The 18,422-nt window shown below is 45.8% G+C and overlaps 2 protein-coding genes and 2 pseudogenes across 4 annotated transcripts in view; 2 read left to right on the top strand and 2 right to left on the bottom strand.

The window, feature by feature from the left end:
• BLVRA (biliverdin reductase A) overlaps nucleotides 1-10,767 on the top strand; it is a 44,255-nt gene extending 33,488 nt beyond the window's left edge. For all 3 annotated transcript variants that reach the window (XM_012741546.3, XM_076006281.1, XM_012741547.2), the window contains 3 exons: nucleotides 2,922-3,029; nucleotides 5,191-5,362; nucleotides 10,413-10,767. In XM_012741546.3, coding sequence (XP_012597000.1) covers nucleotides 2,922-3,029; nucleotides 5,191-5,362; nucleotides 10,413-10,671 — 539 coding nt within the window. In that variant the 3' untranslated portion in view covers nucleotides 10,672-10,767. The remainder of the gene's footprint in view (nucleotides 1-2,921; nucleotides 3,030-5,190; nucleotides 5,363-10,412) is intronic.
• Nucleotides 10,768-12,463: 1,696 nt separating this feature from the next.
• LOC142873173 (uncharacterized) lies at nucleotides 12,464-12,560 on the bottom strand (annotated as a pseudogene).
• Nucleotides 12,561-13,267: 707 nt separating this feature from the next.
• MRPS24 (mitochondrial ribosomal protein S24) lies at nucleotides 13,268-17,610 on the bottom strand. The gene is made up of 4 exons (XM_012741534.2): nucleotides 17,547-17,610; nucleotides 17,399-17,467; nucleotides 17,058-17,169; nucleotides 13,268-13,696 (listed from the first exon to the last, which is right to left on the bottom strand). The coding sequence occupies exons 1-4, from the start codon at nucleotides 17,583-17,585 to the stop codon at nucleotides 13,413-13,415; spliced, it is 504 nt and encodes a 167-aa protein (XP_012596988.2). The 5' UTR covers nucleotides 17,586-17,610; the 3' UTR covers nucleotides 13,268-13,412.
• LOC109731262 (uncharacterized protein C14orf119 homolog) lies at nucleotides 13,693-15,331 on the top strand (annotated as a pseudogene).
• Nucleotides 17,611-18,422: the final 812 nt, after the last annotated feature.

Below are 18,422 nucleotides of genomic sequence, written 5' to 3'. Positions count from 1 at the left end.
TACTAAGCCTGGGTGACAGCACATCTGTTTACAACCTGGTTCACTGAATACTTTAAGTCCACTGTTGAGACCTACTGCTCAGAAAAAAGATTCCTTTCAAAATATTACTACTCCTTGGCAGTGCACCTGGTCACTCATGAGCTCTAATGAGATGTACAAGGAGATGAATGTTGTTTTCATGCCTGCTAACATGGTGTCCATTCTGTAGCCCATGAATCTAAGGGTAATTTCAACTTTCAAGTCTTAGTATTTAAGAAATATACTTTGCCAGCTCAAAATAATCAAATTTAAAAATTAAAAAAAAATACACTTTGTAAGGCTGTAGCTTCCATAAAGAGTAATTTCTCTGATGGATATCAACATTTTAACAGGAGTTTGGAAAAAGTTGATTCCAACCCTCATGATTGACTTTGAGAGGCTCAAGCCTTAAGTCAAGGAAAGTTACTGCAGATGTGGTGGAAATAACAAGGAACTAGAATTAAAAGTGGAGCCTGAAGATGTAAGTGAATTGCTGCGACCTCATGATCAAACTTGAATGAATGAGGAATTGCTTCTTCTGGATGATCAGAGAAAGTAGTGTCTTGAGGTGAAATTTACTCCTGGTAGATGCTGTAAACATTGTTGAAATGACAACAAAGGATATAGAATATTCCATAAACTTAGTTGATAAAGCAGCGGTGGGGTTTAAGAAGGTTGGGTTCTCCAGTTTTGAGAGAAGTTCTGTTATTCGTAAAAGCTATCAAACAGCATCATGTGCTTCAGAGAAATCTTTAGTAAAAGGGAGTCAGTCAGTGCTGGAGACTTCAAGTATGTGTGTGTGAGCACGTACAGCCGTCAAAGTCTGGGAATTAACACTGATACATTACTACAGTCTAGTCCTCAAACCCCTTTCAGATTTCGCCATTTGTCCCAATAACATTCTTCATGGCAAAATGATTGAGTCTGAAATCATGTAACATTATGAAAAAAAATCATGTAATGTCTTCAGTTGACGTGCCACTTTTGATGTCCCTCACTCTGAACAGTTCATCAGTCTTTCTTGGCAGTTGTGAGTATTACAGATTTATTTTGTTGAATGTGCCTAAGTTGGAGTATATCTGATGTTCCTTCATCATTACATTTGGGGTACACATCTTTCATAGAATTATCGTAAAAGTGATGCTGGGTTCTTCACACTGCATTCTATCAGGTGGCACCCAATTTCAGTTTGTCCCATTGCTAGTGGTACCACTTGATTAATGTGGTATCTTTTCCCCTTTAAAATTGATGATTATTTTGTGTGGGGGTAGTTTAAAACTAGGTAAATATCCATTCTCATCACACTCTGATTTTCGTTTATTATTTTATGCCCGTATGGACTCATCATGGCTTTGGGTCTTTTATTCAGTGGATTATAATCTATTGCTTTTGCTATTTACTTTGATCTTCAGATTGTTCCAGTTTGGTCAACAGGGAACCTCTTCGTGCCAACTCCCTTGCCATTTTGTTACATTGCCATTATTCTTTGAGTACTTACTTGCTTTCTGGCTCAAAATGGTTTAGGTCGTCTTGTATTTCCTCACCTCAGCCCTGGAATTAGTCATTTCTTCAATGGCTAATGGAATTTTGATTCCAAGATTTGGATGCTAAGTGTGTATAGCTTTAAGGCATCTCTGCTTTTAGGCCCCTTCAATGAACAGACCCAGGAATACATGTCGGTGTGAGTGGGCACGCACTGTGGTTACCATGTGTTTGTCACAAGCATTGAATGAGTGACAGAAAAATAACCAAAAATGCACCTGGAAGATACACAGTCTGTTACATAGTGATAGAGAAAATACAGATACAGCCCAGCTTCCCAGATGCCCGGAGTCCCTTTGGAGGCAGACGAAACTACCTGCAAAGAGAGAAGCTTCTATTTATTGCAAACCATTTTGTGCCATTTAGTTTCTACTAAATCATTTTGTGCCAGAAAGTTTGTGCTTATCGCAAGGAGCTCCCTTTGCCACATTCCCATCCTAGGCAGTGGGTGGGAGGGACCCCTCTCCCACACACCTAACTCCTCCCTCCGGAGCCTCCTGGGAGTGCCTGCTCCCGCAGGGGGTGTAAGACACGCCCAGAACACCTGGCATGTTTGTGTGAAGTGGGGTTAAGCAAAGGCTGTTGTCCCAGGAGCATCCCTCAGTGGCCCAGATTTCTGTCTGTCTCAGTGAAACTGCAGATCGTAACAACTACACTCTGTACTTAATTGAAAATAGGTCCAGTGTGTCATGAAGCTTCTGGCCTAGATATGAAATGCACAAAAATGAGGTCTATTGAGGAGAGAAACATAGGATTACAGGGCAAGAGCAAGATACAGGTTTATAGAGCATCATACATACACCCAGACCCATTGTCGCAGCAGGAAAAGAGCAAAAGGAAGGGCGTAAAAAAAGAACAAATTTTTAACAGCTTTCTTTTAGAATCCAAAATTCTAGTTATGAATATTAAGGCTTTGTCCTTCATCTAAACTGGATCATTTTTTAAAAAATTGTCAGGTTCTTCCAATTTTTTAAATAAAGAATAATTTTAGCTCCCCTCCTTCAGTTCTTTTCATCACTTTTCTACTGTTTTTAGAGTTTTGTGCCACTCTGCCCCCTGCTGTCTAGAACAGAAGCTAACACTCTGCTGCCTCTCAGACACGTCCCTGATCCCATCTTGCCTGTGGGGATGGGCGGATACCATTTTGCTTTCTTAGATTTTCATTTCCATTGTAAGTTAGAAGTGACACTGCCCCCAGCTGGAGTATGAGGGGTCGCAGGGTCGTCCTGACTGTGTGCCCAGGGTGGTCTGAGTGCCTTACTTCCTGTGCTGGCAGAAGACAGACATAGACTCCAGGATGCACAACTAGACACGACCGATGATGACTGACTGCCTTTCTAATCCCATTTTTGTCATGACAGGAAAAGTCTTGCATGAGGAGCATGTTGAACTCTTGATGGAGGAATTTGCATTCCTGAAAAAAGAAGTGGTGGGGAAAGACCTGCTGAAAGGGTCACTTCTCTTCACAGGTCAGTTTCAGGTGGGATCCCAGGGCATGGTGAGGTCAGAAGGCCAACTGGGTTCTTTCCTCTCTCTCTGGGATGTGCGCTTAGATTTGTTTCTGCTAAAGACTCTGCGACTCAGGGCCAATGAAACTGCTCATCTCGTGAGTTTCCAGAGAACACAGTAGAACCTCATTTCAAACTCTGTCTGCATCCTTGAAAATGACATAATGAGAGTTGGGGCAACAAATAGTAACCATTAATTTATACAAGAAACTGTGCTGTGTATGTGGCATGCATTATCGCATCTTACTTCATATCACAGTCCTATAAAGTGAATATTTATTACACCCATTATACAGGTAAAGAAACTGAAGTTCAGAAGTGAGTAGCTTAACAAAGTTCACCCACCGGTCGTGTGACAGCCAGGTTGGAGCTCAGGTCTCTTAACTGTGTGGCTTAAACTTTTAGTGGCTGCTTAGAACTCTGTCCAAAGAACCGGAGCAGACAGTAACCAGCCCACAAGGGGTCTTCTTCCTTTTTCACGTTTGATACTTAGATCCTAGTGATTTCAAACCATATGAGATTTCTAATTTTTGTTTGCTTTTATGTATAACTTCTTGTCTTCTAAGAACATGCTTAATTGTTAATTATTCATTGTTTTATGTGACTATCAACATCGTAAGAATTGCCTGGTTTAAGATGTAATGTAACAGATATGAAGCCTTTTAAATTTAGGTTATGTTTAAGATTTGGGCTGGGGACAGAGGAGCAGTACCTTGACCAAACAGATTTCTCACAGATACCCTTTTGAGTGTACTTTTTTGTACAGGAGATTAGGAAGACTAAGAAAACATTTAACACTGTCAATTTTCTTGATATTGAAATAGCTTAAAGGTATTACTATTTTCTTTGCAGTTATTATGATACCTTTACCCTATTATTGTCACTATACACATGACATTTATAAGAAGTCAGGCTTCAGGGGCTAAAATATCTTGATTCTTCTGTTTTGACCAGACTACTTGAAATCACTAATTGAATAGGATATCCATGTGTGTTTGGGTGTGTATGTCTACGTTTATGTACATAGATGTACATATTAGAAGCCCGAAACTTTATTATCCTGTCTGACTGGATTGATTGCTGTTTCCAGTAGAATGTTTTATTTTACTAACAAAGCTGAATTTAGGCCGGGCGCGGTGGCTCATGCCTGTAATCCTAGCACTCTGGGAGGCCGAGGTGGGCGGATTGCTTGAGGTCAGGAGTTCGAAACCAGCCTGAGCAAGAGCGAGACCCCGTCTCTACTATAAATAGAAAGAAATTAATTGGCCAACTAATATATATAGAAAAAAATTAGCTGGGTATAGGTGGTGCGTGCCTGTAGTCCCAGCTACTGGGGAGGCTGAGGCAGAAGGATTGCTTGAGCCCGGGAGTTTGAGGTTGCTGTGAGCTAGGCTGACGCCACGGCACTCAATCTAGCCTGGGCAACAAAGCAAGACTCTGTCTCAAAAAAAAAAGCTGAATTTAATAAACAGGAAAAAGAGAGATGCTTTTTTTTTTTATTTCGGCATATTATGGGGGTACAAATTTTAAGGTTTCAATAAATGCCCTTTCCCCCCCTCCCCCCTGGAGAGATGCTTTCATGAAAGAGTTTAAATTTAGCCATCTGAGTTTCCATCAGTATTTTTTTTTTTGAGACACAGTCTCACTCTGTCACCTAGGCTAGAGTGCCATGGCGTCAGCCTAGCTCACAGCAACCTCCAACTCCTGGGCTCAAGCGATCCTCTTATCTCAACCTCCTGAGTAACTGGGACTACAGGCATGCGTCACCATGCCTGGCCAACTTTTTCTATATATATTTTCAGTTGGCCAACTAATTTCTTTCTATTTTTAGTAGAGACGGTGCCTCGCTCTTGCTCAGGCTGGTTTCGAACTCCTGACCTTGAGCGATCCTCCCGCCTCAGCCTCCCAGAGCGTTGGGATTACAGGTGTGAGCCACCGCGCCCAGCCTCCATCAGTATTGTTAACCATCTTGCACAGCCCCACCGTAAGGCATGGTCCCATTGTCCTGATCACTCCGTCACATCTTCTCACTCCCCACTCCCCCCACCCCCCCAACCCCCGTCCTGCTGTCCCCTGGCAGCCCCTGCTTCCCAGTCCCCATGGCGTTTATGATTCCCCACAGCTGGCCCGTTGGAAGAAGAGAAGTTCGGCTTCCCCGCGTTCAGTGGCATCTCTCGCCTGACCTGGCTGGTGTCCCTCTTTGGGGAGCTTTCTCTTGTGTCTGCCACTTTGGAACAGCGAAAGGAAGATCAATATATGAAGATGACTGTGTGCCTGGAGACAGAGAACAAGAGGTAAGTCATGAGAAGCCATGAGGAAAAGGGAACTTCAGGACCTCCTCCTGTGTTCACAAGCATGATCACCCCCAGCTCCAGAAGAGCTGTCTGCTTCTGCCGCACGCAGAGCACTGAGGCTGCACTCACTGCCTCCTTTCGTCCTCAGCAGCCCTGTGAATTTTGTAGAGAAGACAGATGTAATCCCCTTTGCCAGTAAGTAAATGCAGGCTTACAGAATTTAAGAAGGTTGCCTAAGTCACTCAAACAATTAATATCAGATTTAGCAGTAGCTGTTGAGTTACCTCTGTGACCTGAATTTTTTCCAATGTTTTATTGTGAAAGTTTTCAGGCATACAGTGAAGTTGAAAGAATCTTGCAGTGAACTCATACACCTAACCACCTAGATTCTTCTATTAACACTGTACTCCACTTACCACATAGGCAGGCATGCATCCCTCAGTGAAAACAGAATTTAAGGTTCTTTGATTCAGCTTTATCATCATAGCATAACTGTTAACCTGTTCCAAAATGTTCTGATTCATTATTTCTTATACCAAGTCTTTTTAACAAAAGCACACTCAAGGCTGGGCATGGTGGGTCACGCCTGTAATCATAGCACTTTGAGAGGCCAAGGCAGGAGGATCACTTGAAGCCAGGAGTTTGAGACCAGCTTGAGCAACATAGTGAGACCCAGTCTCTACAAAAATAAATTAGCCAGGTATGGTGGCACCTACCTGTAGTCCCTGCTACTCAGGAGGCTGAGACAGGAGGATCACTTGAGCCCAGGAGTTCAAGGTTGCAGTGAGCTATGACTGTGCCACTGTACTCCAACCTGGGGGACAGAACTAGACCTTGTCTCAAAAAAAGAAATAAAATTTAAAGGGGGGAAAAATCCCATTCATAATTTTCCTTGCAGAGCATTTGAGCTGGGTGGAATATTCAGAACAGTAAGGGTTGTAGAGTATCTCTGTATGTGTTTCCAGGTAGGTGGTCTCCTTGTAGTAAAAGAACTAGACCATTGGGTATTTAAAAAAGAAAAGTCCCCGAATGAAGCTTCAAGGGGCTGCAAGAGCATGAGGAAGAGGAACCTGCAGAAGTCTGATCACAGCTCTCAGCGGAGGGGCTGCCGTGCTCGGTCTCAAAGTCTGAGGCCATGAGGAAACGCGATGTGGCGGGCGGGGCTGACTCTGGTGTTTGTACAGGGCTAGGGTGGGGCAGACAGCAGACACCATAGAATTGTGACTTCTTACATTCATATAGCACTTCCCACTTCACAAATTACATTTTTAATCTCTCGGCAGCACCGTGGTGTAGGTACAGCTGGATACTTTCTATTTTTACTGGGGAGGAAATTGTGGGGCACAGAACATCTCCACACTTTGTGTCCCCTCTAACCCCAAGACTCCATGTTACTTGGAAGGACATAAGAAATTGTCATAGGTGGATTAGACTATTTGGAATACCTCAAGTTTATTTATTTATTGTTTTTTTAATTTTTTTTTTTTTTTTTTTTGAGACAGAGTCTCACTCTGTTCCCCGGGCTAGAGTGCCATGGTGTCAGCCTAGCTCACAGCAACCTGCAACTCCTGGGCTCAAGGGATCCTCCTGCCTCAGCCTCCCAAGCAGCTGGGACTACAGGCACATGCCATGATGCTAATTTTTCTACTTTTAGTAGATATGGGGTCTTGCTCTTGCTCAAGCTGGTCTCAAACTTCTGAGCTCAAGCAATCTGCCCACCTCACCTCCCAGAGTGCTAGGATTACAGGCGTGAGCCACCTCACCCAGCTGAAGTAGGTATTATTGTTATCACTTAGGAGATAGGCTCAGAGAGGTTAAGAACTTGCCCAGGGGCACAGAGCTACTCAGTGGTTGTGTGGGATTCACACTCAGGCATCCTGTCTCCATACCCCAGGCTGCATGCCTTCTCCCCAGCAGTGCTCAGAAAGGGCAAGGAAAGGACTGTCATAGGAACATATCAGGTATAGTCTGTACCTGATCAGAGTTCACAGGGCAGTGAGACAGGTGCCAGTAGCCCCAGATCCCAGAGTTAGCCGGGAAGCCCTGGCGCAACTTACCCAAATCCATGTTCTTTGCATCTTACCAGCAGTTTTCTAACTTTGTAAAAATAGGTATTAGAAATAGAAGTAATTTAAAATGTTCAAGATTAAAAAAAAGAAAAACTATATAATATTTAAAATTTAATTTAAAAAATTTAAAAATAGGTATTAGGACCCCTTTTCAATCCAAATCTTATGTGGATATCAGTATATAAAAGAGTACAAATTTTAACTCTCATATTGAAGTCCACTGGTAGGAGTAGTGCCAAAGTAGTGCCCTGCCTGCCTCTTCTTCATGGCTTGTTAGAAAGGCACCACCTCCACCATGCTTGCAGGCAGCCACTGACACTAGGGACATGGATATGATTGGACAACTTCCAGTAGAAGGTGAGAAGCAGTAGCACTTCTTCAGGTAGTCAGTGCCCAGTTTGGTAAATGCAAACATTTGCACAGGAAGATTTTCACAGAGGGTTGCAGAGGAGCTGTCTGTGAACTCGGGCCTGTGTTTTTGGTTGGAATGTCTGGTATCAGGTATGGTCCAAGCCCAGAACTTGAGTGGACCAGGTCCTATGCTTACCTCTACTCCATTCAGATGGCAGGAAAGTGCCAACAGCTGATGTCACTTAAACCCGTGGTTAGGAAACAGCATGACTTTCCAAGTTTTTAGCAGACAGGGTCAGAAAATGAGGATGCTATTATACCAACATCTGTCCTGATGATATGGTTCCCCATAGGGCATTTCAGATCACTTCCTCTTGAGCACCGCCCCCCTCCACCAACCGCAGTGCTGGCGGTCGTGGCAAGTGAGATTTGCCCAGGGAGGAATCCTTTACCAAGGTTAGAGGCAGCCAGGAGCTTCCTACAGCACCCAAAACACCTTCAGTGGCCTCCTATGCCCTCTCCTGCAATCCCATACCTAAATCTTAAGCCTTATTATGGAGCACCACTCTAGAAGCAGATAACAAAAGAGGATGAAGGTGGTTTCCCTTCATTCCTTAGAATCACTGGTCCGACCTGCGCCTCCAGGCCTGACCTACTGCAGCCAAATGGGAGGCGAAAACCCCATGACTTAGTGCGGCAGTCCAGCAAAACTGCCTTGTGGTTGGCCCTAGCTCATCCCTGTGGGAAAAGGAAAGGGAGGGGGACCAAAGAGAACCAGCCAGAGGCCAACACCAAGCCATCTTACTCCTGGGACTTTATTCTAAGGAGGAAGGAAAAATATATATGTGGAGATGCTGAATGCAAGATACCTATAAATTTGGCAACAGTAAAATATTAAGTAAATCATATAATCAATTGTGTATGATATGCACACAGAATAATCACAATAGCAGAATCTATAGGGTCAGAAACATTTTTAAATAAGCAAAAGAAGCATAATCAAAAATTGCTGAGGATGCTTGTACTTTGAGATGGGAGTCTGCCAGCCTCCTCATTTGCCGGCAAATTGATAACCTCCTTTCCTTCTAAAAAAAATTGTTTATGGCTTTATATGCCATATGCATACAAATATTTGAAAGGATTATGTTAAACTGAAGATTCTTTTATTTAGGTGGAAGACTTTATAGACTTATTTTTTTTCATTTAAAAAGTCTTGGTTGGGCACAGTGCTCACACCTGTGATGCTAGTACTTTGGGATGCTGAGCTGAGGGGATTGCTTGAAGCCAGGAATTCAAGACCAGCCTGAGCAAGAGCAAGACCCCGTCTCTATCAAAAATAGAAAAAATTCTGGCCAGGTGAGGTGGCTCACGCCTATAATCCTAGCACTCTGGGAGGCCGAGGCGGGCGGATTGCTCGAGGTCAGGAGTTCGAAACCAGCCTGAGCAAGAGTGAGACCCCGTCTCTACTATAAATGGAAAGAAATTAATTGGCCAACTAATATATATATGCAAAAATTAGCCGGGCATGGTGGTGCATGCCTGTAGTCCCAGCTACTCCGGAGGCTGAGGCAGGAGGATCGCTTGAGCCCAGGAGTTTGAGGTTGCTGTGAGCTAGGCTGACGCCACAGCACTCACTCTAGCCTGGGCAACAAAGTGAGACTCTGTCTCAAAAAAAAAAAAATAGAAAAAATTAGCTGAGCGTGGTGGCATGCACCTGTAGTCCCAGCTACTCAGGCTGAGGCAGGAGGATCGCTTTAGCCCAGTAGTTTGAGGTTGCTGTGAGCTGTGATGACGCCAACATACTCCAGCCCAGGCAACAGAGCAAGATCTTATCTCCAAAAAAAAATAAATAAATGAAAAGTCCTTAAATCAACGCTGTATAGTTTATAGAATATATTTAAAAGAGCAGATTTTATATTTTTTCTGTAAACAGTGAAGCTTTTTACTTTAGGTCAAAAATGTACTAAGGGAGAAGATTTCTCTGTTTTCCATAAGCAGATATCACAGCTCTTATCTGTTATAAAGAGAGCAACAGCCCAGAGAAAGGACAGACTTGGAGGAACTGCAGTCTGTCCTATTCGGACTTTTGAGTGTGGATGTGAGCCTGGGTGGGGAGGGTGGGGATTTGAAATGGAAACAGGTGCCTTGTTAACTGGTAGTGGGCATTTTCTGACATGTGTTCAGATTCAGACATTTGAGAATCTGGTGAAAGAACTAAGAAACTTCCTCATGAAAGCGTACGTACATCCACGTGGGAAAGCAGTCTGCACACTGTCGCAGGCGGCTCTTGCGTTGCCTGTGGTCTGTGCCTGGAGCCCCTGGAAGGACCCTAGGAGACTCAGGGTGAAGACTCTGGAATAACTAACAGGTCTTCACACAAAAGTCACTGAGTGAATTCCCCTGCCTGATGGCAAAATTCAATAAAGGACTATTTTGCCATAAAGTTGGAAACACAGTCACCCATGGCCTCTGGGAGGCTGGTGGAGGTCAGGTGCCACCTAAGCCACCACATTGAGCTACAGCAGCAGGGACAGTGGGTGCACAGTGAGGACCTGTCAGCAGATCAGGTATCAGCAAGCACCCATTTGTGCTCCTGTGTCATCTCTAACATGTTTATTTTGTCTTTGCAGTCCGCTGTCATGGATTGAAGAGAAAGGGCCCGGTTTAAAACGAAACAGATATTTAAGCTTCCACTTCAAGTCTGGGTCCCTGGAGAATGTGCCAAATGTAGGTGTCAATAAGAACATTTTCCTGAAAGATCAAAATATATTTGTGCAGAAACTCTTGGGCCAGTTCTCGGAGAAGGAACTGGCTGCGGAGAAGAAACGCATCCTGCACTGCCTGGGGCTTGCGGAGGAAATCCAGAAGCGCTGCTGTCCCGGGAAGTGAGGCCACGGCACTCCCAAGATGGGACCAGAGTTTGGCTCTTACCGGGAGTTGATCTTTATCTCCATTCTTACAATTAAACATGTTGGGTAAACAGGATTGGTTTATTGTTACGAGCTGTGTTGGGGGTGATATTTGGGGTTGGAGTTGTGCAGTGGGTTCAGGTGCGCTGATCTTGGCTGAGCTTAGCTAAGTGCTTAAATGCCTGGTCCCAGCCCTGTGAGGGGACGTTCCCAGGCGTGTCTTCAGTAGCATTCTAGAAAGGCTTGTTTGAAGTCACCTAGACAGTAAATGGCAGAACCAGGCTTTACGCCCCACCTGTGCTCTGAACCACTACAAAACACTGCCTTCAGTTTTGTCTCACAAACTTTCACTGGGTAACTGCTAGCTGCTGGGAATTCTAAAAACAGGTAAGATGCAGCCATTGCCCTCAGTAACTCAGCGTCCCAAGGGAACCAGCCACACAAGGCAGTCACTGTGCTGTAGCTCGTCCAGTAGAGATATGCACCTGTGGGCCTGGAGGAAGGTTCAGGGAGACTTATGGATTGGCTCTCGATAACAGGTGAGGGTCGGGGAGGGCCCTCCTCGTGCAGGACTGGCAGGAACAAAGGAACAGGAGCAGAGTCGGTGGGAGCACACCCGGGAGTGTTGCTGGGGCATTGGGGAATAGAGGAGTCCCAAAGGTGGTTTTGGGGGGACCTAGAAGTCAGATGTAAGAGCTGGGATATGGTTTATTAATGTAGTGCGGAGGCACTGGAAGGTGTCACGTCCCATAAGAACGGCACTCAGAAGGCTGCCTGTAGATGAGACGAGAAGAGGCAGCGTGCAGGTGAGAGCCGGCAGGTGTGCGCTGCAGGCCCAGAGCTGCGCAGTTCAGACTCTGCTGCCCTCGAGGCAGAGCAGAGTCTCAGGAAGCTGCTCCTTCAGTTCCTTGGTGGTTCTGCTGCATTTTCTGAGAAGCCTGTGTCAGATTTCTTGCTTCTGTAACTGTCCTCTCAACTTTGCATGCTCCCCACTTGCCACTGTGATGTTGAGCCAGTTCAGAAGCTGTGAGGTCACTGGTGGAGGCAAACTCTATGTTTCTATTTTTCCATCACCACAGTGCCTCAAGGTAGGGCCGAGAAATATGTTAACTTAAAATCTAAAAAAAAAAATCCTAAAGGTCTGCATCAGGGTCAAGGTTATTATGAGTCAGGGCTATTGTCAAGTTCAGGGTCAGAATTAGGGTGTGTGTATTAGGCTGAGGCTCAGGGTCACAGGGGTCAAGGTCAGGATCAGCAGTCCCTGTCTACCTCCTGGCACCATGTGCTGGCGTTCGTGGATGCAACTTTCTGAAATGCTCTTCCCCCATTTACCTGCATGTCTACCTCCTTCACCTGCATGTGTGGGGGTGGTCTCTAAAGCTGCGTCACCCTCCCTGCCCCTCCACTAGGATATGAGCAGCAATCTTGAAATGGAACATTTTGCTCATTAATGAGCCCCAAGCACCTAGAAGAGTGCCTGGTACGAGTAGGTGCTCAATAAAAGTTTATAAATGATGAATCGAAGTATTTCTGGGAAAAGGTACACTTGGAAATAAAATGTAACAAACTGTTCACAGTACTCTCTAGGGAAGAATTACAAGAAAGCTTCATTTTCAATTTGATACATGTTCATATTGTTTTGAGATGAGATCTATGTTACCCTGGCTGGTCCTGAACTACCAGGCTCAAGCCATCCTCCCACCTCAGCCTCCTGAGTAGCTGGGACTACAGGTGCATCACCACACCTGGCCCATTCTGTGATTTTTATTTTTAAAAACATGTAATGGTTAACAAATCTGCATGTCACCCTTGCAAGGGGCCATGCTCATCTCTGTATTGCTCCAAGTTTAGTGCTGCCAAAGTGAGCACTCATACTGCTTTTTGAAAAATTACTATTATTTTATTATCACCGAAAATGGATCTTTCCATTTTGAGAGAAAACAAAGAACTTAGGTAAAGTGCCAGAAAGAGTGATTGGCACAGGTACACACTGAACTGTAACTGTCAGCTGAACTTAAGATAACTAGCAGCCTTCCTACGAGCACTGAAGCACCCTCAAAGAAACCCTACCCTGGTTCCCTCACTTAAAGAGTAAAGACAGGGCTGGCACAGTGGCTCACACCTGTAATCCTAGCACTTTGCGAGGCCAGGGAGAAGGACTGCTTGAGGCCAGGAGTTTGAGACAAGTCTGAGCAACACAGTGAGACCCTCTTTATAAAAAAACAGAAAAATTAGCTGGGCATGATGGCACCCACCTCCAGTCCTAGCTACTTGGGAGACTGAGGTAGGAGGATTGCTTGAGCCTAGGAGTTCAAGATTGCAGTGAGCTATGGTAACACCACTGCACTTTGACCCAGGCAACAGAGTGAGACTCTATCTCAAAAAAAAAAAAAAAGTAAAGACAGGCCAGCCATGGTGGCTCACGCCTGTAATCACAACACTTTAGGAGGCCAGGATCACTCAAGCCCAGGAGTTCACAGCAAACTATGATGATGCCACTACACCCCAGCCTGGGTGATAGAGCAAGAACCTGTTTCTGAAATAAAAGAAAAAGAGTAAAGTCAAAAAAGCAGCAGGACAGTATGGAGGGTCTTTATTCAACAGCAGCTGAGAAATGATGCCTCCTCCAAGGAGATGTTTCCCTCTTGTTCTATTTTACTCCTTTTCCACGTTTCTATTCTTTGCGGCTACAGCTTGATACAAAAAAAAAAAGGAATTGTCCTAGATGTACTTATACACAACCCTCGAAGGCACAGTTTGGAGGTGGATTCGCACAGGACACTTGTAAAAGTAGGACAGCAGAGTCTCACTGTAACCCACGAGGAAGTAGTACTTGTGTGCAGGCAGGTTCCTCAGGACCATGGCACAGATCTCCACCTGGTTAGCCCGGCGCTTTAGGACCAGCTGGTCTGCCAGGCAGCCTGGAAAGGTACCCAGCATGAACTTGCGAAGGAAAACATCCTCCACTGTTCGCTCTGCAGCATGATCCTCCCCATCCAGGTTACCTGAGGAGGTAAGGACACCAAGAGGAGTCAGCCCTGTTGCTACAGGGACCTGCCAAAACTCCCTAGTCAACATCCAAAAGCTCTGGGCACTCAATTCCACCCTCACCTACGGCCCCTTCTCTTTTCTTCAACTAATGGAAGTTCAAAGTACATTATTTCATTAATTCCCAAACCACTCCTATGAAGTAGGTATTATCATCATCCTTGTTTTATAAAAAGGAAGATGGAGGCCTGAGCCAGGGCACAACTCAAACGATGCCTCCACATCCAGCCCCTTTCCTAGCCTTTCTTGGTTGCCTTATAAAAGCACTGGTCCTTCCATGGGCCAGAAGATGAGGTCACCAGCTACTTTTAAGATTAGGGACACGAGCTCTTTCATGAGCCAGGGCCACAGCCTCCCCCAGTGGATTCTCAGTGTGGACCCAACTCCCCTGCAGCTCTTAAAATGTCTGTTAGAAGAGTCTACACCCAGACCTCAGACTAGAACCTCAAAGGGAGGGGATAAGAATCTGTATTTTAAGTAAGTTCTCTAGATGCATCTCAAATATCCAAGTTAAAAACTCTCATATGGAACAAAACACAGTTGATTCTCAACAGTTCACAGTAGTTATATTCTATAAAGTCATTGTGGGTTTTCAGGAAACATGAAAGCAGTGGCAGTAGTTGAAGTCTAAGGACTCTTGTGACGATCTCGGGGTGCCCTCTGAGAGGAAAGGGAGGATGCCACTGGAATCATCTTCCTCTTTGATGCCCACTACCTTTCCCTTCTCTCTTACCCTCAGTACCAGACAATATTACTGACTCTTCCCTTCCCCCAATGTCTTACATCACTTCCCAGGAGATGAAGTGTGTTCTTCGCTGGTTCGCCAGTCGATCAGGTCCCCAACGTGAACGTTTCCTACGGGACCTGGTAGCTAAGGCAGTGCCAGGAAAATTGCAGCCACTACTGGATGGTTTGGAGCAGCTTAGTGTGTTGGGGCAAACCGACCACCTTCTATCTTTGAGTGCCAGCTACGTCTTTGGGATCAGTGGTTTTGAGGCTGGGCTGAGCAGGAGTACAATGAATTTGTCAGGCAACTGGAGATCAGTGAGCCAGACTTCGTTGCAAAGTTTTACCAAGCAGTGGCTGCTACAGCTGGTAAGGATTGATAGGCATCGAATCAAAGAAGATAACCACAGCTGATGGAGCCGAGGCCATGACTCTACAGTGAGAACTCAATTAAAGTGTGTCACCTAAAAGTCTGGGGATGGTATTCTGATCAGCTGGCTGAACTTGCTGACTAGCACAGGCATGGTGATTCAGCATTAACACCATGTCAGCTGGACTCCTAGTATAAATGTTATCCATCTAAGCAAATCCAGCTCATCAATCTGTCTTCTAGTTTTCTTCTTTCCAAGAGATGTCAAACCCTCAAGAATTTGATGACTTCTTTTGCAACTGTACCAAAAAGGAACATTATAACCCAAGCCTACTGCTGGCCCAAGAGGTGTATAAAGGAGAGCCCTCCTTTCCCAGAAATAGAAGAGAAAGACAATAAAAAGTCATATTTTTATAGGTTAGCTGGATTCAGATGGTTGGTTTTCCATGCTTATTAGACCCTAGCATAATTATGTGACATCCCAACTACTAGCTTGCCCAGTGTTGAGTTAGTAAAATTATGTAGTATCAAGAAAGGAAAAAAAAATAATAATAAAGTCATTGTGAATACTGAATTAGTGAATATTGAACCATACAAGGTTAGGTTTTTTCAAGCCTCTGCTCATAATATTTTTATCAACACATCAATACATAACGTGGCTTCATGTGCGTTTCTGTTTAAAGACACCTTTTTAAAAATATATGTGGCTGGGCCGGGCGTGGTGGCTCACGCCTGTAATCCTAGCACTCTGGGAGGCCGAGGCCAGCAGATCATTTGAACTCAGGAGTTCAAGACCAGCCTGAGCAAGAGCAAGACCCAGTCTCTACTAAAAATATAGAAAGAAATTAGCTGGACAACTAAAAAATATATATATCATATATATATCATATATAAATAAATTAGCCGGGCATGGTGGCGCATGCTTGTAGTCCCAGCTACTCGGCAGGCTGAGGCAGGGGGATTGCTGGAGCCCAGGAGTTGGAGGGTTGCTGTGAGCTAGGCTGACGCCACAGCACTCTAGCCCAGAGTGAGACTCTGTCTCAAAATAAATAAATAAATATATATATATGGCTGATTCGGCCAGGCGCGGTAGCTCAAACCTGTAATCCTAGCACTCTGGGAGGCCAACGTGGGAGGATTGCTCAACATCAGGAGTTTGAGAGCAGCCTGAGCAAGAACGAGACCTGGTCTCTACTAAGAATAGACAGAAATTGGCTGGACAACTAAAAATATATAGAAAAAATTAGCTGGGCATGGTGGCACATGCCTGTAGTCCAAGCTACTCGGGAGGCTGAGGCAGTAGGATTGCTTGAGCCCAGGAGTTTGAGGTTGCTGTGAGCTAGACTGATACCACGGCACTCTAGCATGGGCAACAGAGTGAGACTCTGTCTCAATCAATCAGGCTGATTCCTTAACACTGAACTCATGCCTGAACAAAGCTTCTCTAACATGAATAAGTTCTCCATAACATTCATAGCTGTCTTACACTTAGGAACTCTAGATAGTACCTCAGCACTACGAGGCCATTTTAAATAGCAAAATCAGCAATAAGAAGCACAAAAATATAAAGAATATGGCTCTGGACCATGAAAAGGACACTTTTTACAATATGAGAGCTGAAATAAGGCAGATCTTTGGCATGTTCCTCATCTGGAACATGCATGTGGGGTGTCACTGCTCTGCCCACATCCCAGAGTGCCCTTCAAAGTGCCTAGAGTGTTGATTTGGGGGATATGAGTAAGTTGCAGTTTGTAGAAGAATTCACCAGTATGGAATCCATGAATAATGAGGATCAACTATACATACTTGTGTAGAGAAAAATTTGTGCCTCAGAGGAAAACTGCGTTACTTAGAATACGCCCTTCAGGTTATCGGATTCCATGTGGACTTCACGCCTTTCATTGCCCCTGAGCTATTTTACATCTCTGTAAATTATACATAGCTGACAGGAATGAAAAGCAACTCTTGGCTGTAGACATACAGTGGGGGCTCGAGTCCGCGTCCCCCTCATGGAAAAAGAAAGTTTTGCATCCATCTTCAAATTCTTTTCAACAACCTGATCTATACATGTCACTACTTTTTAATGTCTCCTTGAATTTGTTTAAAAGATTTCTGACCCTGGCATTATTTCTTGAGTTCAATAAAATCTGTGACGCGCGCTCATTTTCTCTGCGTGTCTGTCTGACTGAATGCTCCTTCTCGAGGCCCTGGAGTCCCCTCACCTGTGTGCAACGACAGCCAGCCTTTGCGGTGGGCGATGTGGTGCGGCGCATGTGCCTCCTCGTAACTCACCGGCTTCTCCCCCTTGCTCACGCGGACTCGGGCCGCCCGGTTCTAGGAGCAAAGCGGGCCGTGACTCCACTGGACCCGGATCCGCCCGGCGACCCCGCTACCCCTCACCTTAACCCCCGCCACCAGCCCGCACCGCCCTCCCGCCCCAGGATCCCAGCCCTCACCCCAGCGCCGGCTCGAGCCCCGCCCCCAGCCCCCGGGCCACACCCCCTCACCGCTCGCCGCGCCCCTGAGCCCTCCGCCCCCCGCCCCCCGCCCCGGCCGCGCTCACCTTGGCGCAGACGGCGGAGGTGTGCAGGGCTCGCCAGGCGCAAGGCAGCTCTCCGCTCCAGGGCAGCACCTGTAAGGGGAGGACGCGTGAGGCGGAAACCTGGGACCCCACACCCAACTCGCCGGGCCCCGCGGCGTCGCCCACTTACCCGCGGCCCCAGCAGTCGGCTGCACACGGGCGCCGCCATTTTAGGCCGAGCGCAGCGCGGGACGTACCACGGCGCGGCGGGGGTGGGACCACGTCGGCGGGGGCGGGGCCTCTGCGGGGCGGGGCCGCGTGGTGTGGGCACCTGACTCTGCCGCCTACCCCACCTGGCCGGTGAGCGCTTATGCCCGCAGCTCGCCGCCCTGCCGTGGTCGTTGCTTGCAGTGGGTTTCAGATCTGGAAATTTGATGATGCGAAGCGTGAGGGTTTGCCCTCAAAGAGCTCACAGAAGTAGGGACGACGGGCGTGCCGCCCACTGGTCCCCCGCCCCGCCCAGCCCGGGTCCTGGGGCTCAGAGAGGAGCAAAGTGTTTTTCGCAGATGGTGGAAATTAGGCTGCTGAGCTGTTTCCCAATAGTATTCTTAAAAATATATAAATATCTCCGGGCTTTTTACCCACAAATAAAGAACAAACATATTTTGGTTTGTTAAAACTTTACCCAGTTCTCCAAGGATGAGTTATGCAGAGGGTAGAGTTAGCCACGTGTGACCAGACCATACGCCGGTGGCCGACCCCTGGGGAAGGAAAATTTTAAGGAGGAAAGAGCCAGAGAGCAAGGAAATTCATGGGAATTTCGCAAGGCCTGTAATTCTCAAACCACAGCGTTGTCACTGTAACTGGTATCCAGTAATTATTAATAAGAAATGGAAAAATAGCAACACTGGATGTCTTATTTTAGAACTCACCTCAGTAATGGAGAAAACATGGGCTCTAGAGTCAGCCCCACGTACAACAATCTTTATACAGTGAAGTGCCAGTTCCATTATCTGTAAATTGGGCTTTGATAATGCTGCCTCATAGTACTGCTAGGATCAAGATA

The sequence above is a fragment of the Microcebus murinus genome, chromosome 9 (assembly GCF_040939455.1).
Source record: "Microcebus murinus isolate Inina chromosome 9, M.murinus_Inina_mat1.0, whole genome shotgun sequence".
Classification (NCBI taxonomy): Eukaryota; Metazoa; Chordata; class Mammalia; order Primates; family Cheirogaleidae; genus Microcebus; species Microcebus murinus.
The sequence above is the reverse complement of the archived record's forward strand: the minus strand, read 5'-3'. Positions and strand labels throughout refer to the sequence as shown.